General features: G+C 41.2%; 1 protein-coding gene across 1 annotated transcript; it reads left to right on the top strand.

Moving 5' to 3' along the window:
• The first annotated feature begins 598 nt into the window (after positions 1 to 598).
• LOC112557369 lies at positions 599 to 6,788 on the top strand. The gene is made up of 8 exons (XM_025227174.1): positions 599 to 938; positions 1,105 to 1,240; positions 1,489 to 1,545; positions 2,142 to 2,435; positions 3,381 to 3,589; positions 3,796 to 3,966; positions 4,547 to 4,737; positions 5,416 to 6,788. The coding sequence occupies exons 1-7, from the start codon at positions 867 to 869 to the stop codon at positions 4,685 to 4,687; spliced, it is 1,080 nt and encodes a 359-aa protein (XP_025082959.1). The 5' UTR covers positions 599 to 866; the 3' UTR covers positions 4,688 to 4,737; positions 5,416 to 6,788.
• Positions 6,789 to 6,869: the final 81 nt, after the last annotated feature.

The raw sequence follows: 6,869 nt of genomic DNA, 5'->3' as shown, positions 1-6,869 counted from the left end.
GTTGTTGTCGTTGCTGCTGCTGCTGCTGCTGCTGTTGTTGTCGTTGCTGCTGCTGCAATGCATTCAAATGAGACTCTGGATGTTGATAATAAATTGAAGTAAACTTCCTGCCTGGCAATACAAAAGGGCAGTGTATATGTTTGTTTTAGTTTAGTCCTTGCTACTCCTCCAGCAGCATAGAGCCATTTGTTTTATTACTGTTATTTTACTGCCGACTTACTAAAAGCACATTTTCTAATTTTCAAAGAAATTAAAACATGACTAACACTTCTGGTATATTGGAAATGTTTTATGTACTCAGAAGGCCAATGCGCTTCTTCCAAACCTCTATGATAATATGATGCAACATGTTTGTCGGCTTCGTTCATCAAGCTGACTGAGGACTTGAGGAAAAACACTCGTCTGTCACCCTCCTGTCTGTTTTCTGTCGTTTGTCTTTGTTGTGATATATGTAACAAAAGTTTTTTTTAAAAGAACTACTTGGAATTAAAAATCACTGAGCTTTCTGGATGCTTGAAATTTTTCGCTGTTTGATCTTCTTAAGACACACATACTCAAACACGCACGCACGCACGCAAACCATACACAATGAAGGTTTATACTCAACACCAATGTTGTTTGTACTACAGGCAGGTAGGCACTCGCACACACACACACACTTATCAGACGTGATGATGTAGTTGTCATATCTGGAACTACTGTTAGCAAGCAAGATAATGACTGGGGTATCTGCTCCTCTATCACAGTCTCTATCCTTTTGAGCTCACAGCCACCCCCTCCACCCTGATGCGGTTTAACCGTTTTCTTTTCGTTTCAGCACAGAAACAAACGAGAGACTTCCAGGTTTGACACCTCCACACAGTAGAATGCAAGGTCTTCCTATTGCTGCCTTTGTTCTGGTCATACCAGGTCTACTCTGCCAGACAACCATACCTCGGGTAAGCTGTATATACACCTTCAAAAGCTGGCACAAGTGTAAAACTGTACATCAGGCTGCTATTTGTGTTCTTGTTGTAGATGTACTTACAGATTAAGCTCACATGCACAGATACACTAATAAAGCAAGACACTTTTTTGTTGTTTGTCGTGCATCTTCTATTTCAGACTGGAAGCTTTAAGCTCACTAAGGTATATCGTTCCATCCGATATACCAAAGTCGACTTCTACATCTCGTTCACCCCGTCTCAACCAGACCCAACAATTGAAACGACAATGACACACAACTACTGGGCAACAAATCGTGAGTAAACTAAAGAAAAACAAAGTCTGTTTGGTTGTCCTCTGCTTGCTTGACTCCTTCTTTCTTCCTTTTTTTTTTTTATCTATCTTTCTTTTCCTAAAGGGCGTGGAACTGACATGGCTGTTTATTTATTTATTTTTTTTTTAGTTGCCCCCTTGTACTTGTACCTGGACATATAGCCACCTCCACGCCTTTAATTGAAGTGAATAAGAAGTGTTGTGACTAAGATTAATTGTATTATTTACCAGGGACACCAATTCCTTCCGAAGGTGTGTTTGTAGAACCGCGTGAAAATCAGATTAAAGGTGAGTGGTTGGTTGTTTTTTCTGAGTGATAGTCTTACATTGTGCTACCTTGGGAGCAAGAGCAAGCGTGTTTGCATCGGAATAGCCTACTGTTCAATTAATGCAGGTTTGTCTACCCACATCCGACAAGTTCCCTATCAATCTTTCCCATTTTTACAAACATGTATAAAATATCTCTGTAAAATATCAAGCTCACCCACACCCCAGTGAGTGAAGCGAAATGATTCGAGCCATCATCTTCTACAGCATGTCATCAACGCATGCGGCATGTTGGAGGATGACAAGAGAGAGAGAGAAACATCCACATTACACAGAAAAGAATTAAAATTAAAAAATAAACAAGAACTATGGAATAGAATTATAAGAGATCTACAAAATATAAACTACCTAGAACACTCCTAAATGGGAGGGTCACGTGGGCAACATTTTAGAGAGGAGGACAACGGGCAAAAGGGTTAAAGGGGTTAAACTGGTAGGTTATGTTACTGTCTTTGAAAATATAGTATTAACATGTCATGTCTTCGATTATAAGTTTGACAGCAAGACCTGTGATGTCATTACTTGCCTTGTGTTTCGTTTTCATTTTCTTTTGGCAGGTCTTCTGTCGAGCGGTATTTTGAAAAAAGGCATGGCGAGAATATCTTTCAACAAAACGGAGTTTCTAGAATTTGAAAATGGTTATATGGGCTTGCCTTATCAGCCAATAATTATGATTGGATTTCCAAATCGCCAATACTTCATCCTCCGCTTACGCGTGGACTTTGAATGGAAAGTAGATGAGAAGAAAGATGTCACCACAGAGAGCACCACACTTAGCCACACACTCATCTCTTTTCCGAGGGGAGACCAATTATATTTCAACACATCTTCCAAAAGACCATCCAGGGCAGGTAAGAATATTCGTTTATGTGTCCGAGAGAGAGTGCAGGAGAGAGAGAAAGAACACGACTGTTGATGATGATATCCACAACACCAGTGTATGTAGAAAGAAATAAGAATTGGTGGTTATGTATGTAGAGAAGGGTGTCGGGTCGGTGGATCCACCATAACTGTGCGTTGTCTTCGCGAAGTTTCTTCTTGCGAGTTCTCTCTTCTCCTCCAGTCCTACCAGAGAGCTAGACTGCTCTGCTCTAAATTTCACGACCTCGAATCCCCTGTAACAAAAACTCGAATACATCCCATAGGTACACTCGAATCCTATCCCCCTACTAGGCACAGCAGTTAGTGTCCTCCATCATCCATTAGACACACCCTGAGCCCGTGTAAATAGAAGCTGTTTTATTCTTCATAGCAAAGCATTGCAGGGTAGACCGAGGGCTCGACAACTTTACAGGTAATCACGGAGGTGTGTGGGTGGACTGCTGTCTGTCTGCCGAGACCAACGCTGAGCCTCTTGCAGTTAGTCTCGGCGAACCTAAACAATGAATGTGACTAAACCGGAAGCTTCATACACATCTGCCTCATTTAGCTCTATCACCACTCGTTGTGACAGTGATTAAGAAGTGATAAGGTGCCTAAGGTGCACATGGAGGTATTGCAATAGGTACAAGGTGTTAGTGTAATGTATTTTACGGGACTAAGCGTGAAACCCATTAGTTGACTCCTGGCATTAAAAACGAGGCAGTCTAGATAACAGTAGGGGCTGAACAGTTCTTCATTTTCTGTAGTATTTTTGATGACTGCTTACTATAGGGTTCTGTTGGTTGCTGGTGTGTGCGCAGGCGTGTGTGTGCGCGCGCGCGTGCGTAAGAGAGAGAGAAAGTAAGCGTTGCTGCTGGTACTGCTTGACACTGTGCGATGCTAACCCACCCTGTGTTTCCTCTGTCATATTTTAGAGAACAATTTAATGGAGTTCCTGATTCCGAAAGATTTCGAAAAAAATGCTGATCCCAACAACTCCTCGCGGATTCACATGAGCCTCTTTTTCATCAACGGTTGTGGTGAGACAACGTCTGGCTACTTCCAAGTGAAACATAAAAATCTTCGCTTATTTTTTGACTCCTCTCGTCGCCGTGGAGACAACGGCTGGGGTCAAATGATTCAAGTGAGAACACTATAGTGTCGAGACCTCTGCCGTCTTTTTTGTTTTTGGAGTTCATGTTATATTTTTTAAAAGTTGTAACATCAGTTTTCATTTACCTTTTGTCACATTTCTGATGTTGATGTTTTTTATTTATTTATGCATTTATTCATTCCACTTTGAGGCAGGCATTAAAATGGTTCATAACCAAATTTTTATCTTTTTTACAGTTTGAAACTTATCACAGGATTGTAACTGTGAAGAAGGACTACACAAATATAAGCCTTCCCATACTGTACTGGTGTGATGGTAACAGGAATGATCCAAATAAATTTCCGCAAGGTTTCATTTCTTTTCGCCGAAGAGCTGTTTTTTCAAATCGAAAGAGCGTATTAGATGAGGTAAGTCGGTCTTTAAATAAGAAATTATTGAACTAGAGGTTATTTTTATTTCATCAACCGAACAGGGCTAAAACTTGTATCCCTGTACTCAATGTACTGTCCCCTGTACTGTCCCATGTACTGTCCCATGTACTGTCCCCTGTACTGTCCCCTGCTTTCATCTTTCTTGCTCAGCACTAGAACCATTGCTGCAGGATATCTCAAAGTGATTTCATACACTCACCTTCACTTGTTCAAAGAGAGAGAGAAAGAGAGAAAGGGATTGCTGGTGCAAAAGATTCTTACACTTGTTGAATGTATAAGTTGATGTTGTAGACTTTGTAGTCTGTTATTAAGTCTTCATTATTTTGTTGTTTGTCAAGTTCGGGAGCCTGGCCGGATACAAAGATACATTGATTTAAACGACGACGATGATGATGATGATTCATTTTTGTATGCTTTAGTTTATCTTCCAATATTCCAAGATTAATTTAATAAAAACCGCACAGATAATGGTGAAATATTTAGAAGCAATTAAAAGCAAATTAAATATTTATAACACTTATTACCAAGGAGATGAAAGAATTGTTGGTTGTTGCAGTTGACCTCGAAAGTGATCCTTACATTTGGGTATCGCGGTAACCCCTTTGGTTATCCGTCGGATTATGGCTTTGTATGGGAGGAGACAACAGACTCCAACGATGTCTCAAAAATTGCAGATATTTCGCTAATTCCTGTGTAATCGCATGCAAGTTCGTCGGCGCCAACATAGCAAATGTCACTGTGGGAAAGGTCAGTACTTCGGACAGACAAGTCTCGACTCATATCATCTGAAATTTACTGTAATAAAATAAGTGGCAATGGGTAGTGGTCATCCGCTTGATGCGGGACTCGGTTCCACTCAAAATTCACATACATCGGTACCTGAAACCTTCGGGTTTGTAGCTGAGAAGCAAAGGTAAGTCGTTACCCCCGGGGCAGCATGGGATAACAAAGAAGTAGCTTCATGTCTTCATAGTTAACCCTAACCCCACAAATATTGCTGAATGTCACTTTAGCATCTTTGCCATTGCTTTGTAACTGTGGACTACAACATCCTCAGAGAATGGAGACTGCTTTATAACTTCGCTTGCCCTACGCAATACTTTTAACTTTCTTAAATGTCCTTAAATTCCCTTTTTGCTGCTTTTTAACTTTTTTGAGTTCGTGAGGGTGGGATACCTTTTTGCCATTTGACATTTGATGTTTTTCAGTGAACTTTTCTGGTGAATGTTTTCATGAGTTTGGTCTTCTAGGCCACAGACATAGATTGATGAGGGCACCAGCTTCATCTTCTTAGGGATAAATGCTAACATTTAACGGACTTTTAGATATACAAAATGCATAGAAACACCTTCCAGTCGTTTACCTTAATGTCCATCTACCCTCACCATCCAACACTGACAAACTTGCAACTTTTGTTTTTCGCAGTATACAGAGGACGAAGGGTACGTTCCTATTCACAGTGAGACTCCTCGCACGTTTGAGCCCGTGAAAATGAGCATCAGGCTCGGGCTTAGCAAGAAGGAGAGTAATGAAACCTACTACTGCGAAATGTATTACGGGTATCCAGAGCCTGTCCACACTGAGAAAACCACTTTCGACGTCATGTATTAGCAGGGTGACACTTCCGCTAGTGTTCGATGACAGAGACCAAGAAGATCGCTGCAGCCGAGACACCCTGAGACGACCATCTTGGTAGTTTGGGTAGGTAACACCACGGACGTGTACAGGTGGACTGCTGTCTGGCTGCCGAGACCAACGCTTAGCCTTTTGCGAAGTTCTCCGCTGTTAGTCTCGGCGAGCCTAAACAATAAATGTGACTAAACCGGAAGCTTTGCATACATCAGCCTCTGTTTAATAGTTAATTGGAAAAAAATCGTCAGCAAGGAGTCCAGTAATACAAGTTGGTGATAACACCCAGATGAGTAGGTAGCTCATTACCTGTCATTTCGCTATTCTGATGCCCATTACAGTCTAACGACTTGAGGCAGTAGAAAGTTGTCCTGCGCTAAGCAGACAGTTGTACCTGTTGTATAAATATCCAAATAGACCTTAGCAGAATAAAGCTTCCCACCCGTGCTGTCAGGAAATGAGTAAGTCTGTGAGCCTTCTGCCATATGCTTTGTCCCAGACACCTATAGTGTATTGTCCTATCAGCCTCTATTCTACAGTATTTAGAAGTAACAGTAGAAATAAAGGTTAACAGTAATCCTATGGTCTAGTGGCCGTAAGGGGAGAGAACATATAAACATATTACTGTGTTGGCATGTGGAAGGAGTCAGGTGGAATCCAACGAGATCAGATGTCCATTTTTTTCAAAGGAAGGTTGTTGGGTGGGCAGGGCAAGGTCTCCAGCCAAAGGTTCAGATGTTGTAATTGTCACTAACCCCCAGACTATAGCACCTCCCAACAGAAACTACAGGCTGCTGTGGTGAATAACATTTGTTGTATACATACACGTGTATAACCCATACTTTCCTTACTTTTGAATGGAGGAGGTTATCCACCACAAGTTCCTGTCTTATCAACTAGAGCCTGACGGGTGGAGTTAATGGCAGGTGCTGCAGACTAGTTCACCTCACATCAATCGTAAAGTTTTTGCACTTACTTAAAAAAGAACTTATCATATTTTTCGGTTAAACCTGTGAAGGCTTACCTGTGTTTTCCGACATGTGGGAGATCATCTCCTTTTCCCTTGGAGCTGTTTCGCCGTTAAAGAACTGTCTTGCCGTTAATGAACTGTTTTGCTGTTAATGAACTGTTTTGATGTTAATGAACTGTTTTGCTGTTAATGAACTGTTTTGATGTTAATGAGTTTTCTTGCTGTTAATGAACTGTCTTGAATGATCAGGTGATAGGGATCGATGTTTTACGGTTTTGTT

The sequence above is a fragment of the Pomacea canaliculata genome, linkage group LG2 (assembly GCF_003073045.1).
Source record: "Pomacea canaliculata isolate SZHN2017 linkage group LG2, ASM307304v1, whole genome shotgun sequence".
Classification (NCBI taxonomy): Eukaryota; Metazoa; Mollusca; class Gastropoda; order Architaenioglossa; family Ampullariidae; genus Pomacea; species Pomacea canaliculata.
Note: the sequence above shows the minus strand (reverse complement) of the source record. Positions and strands in the feature narration are given on the sequence as shown.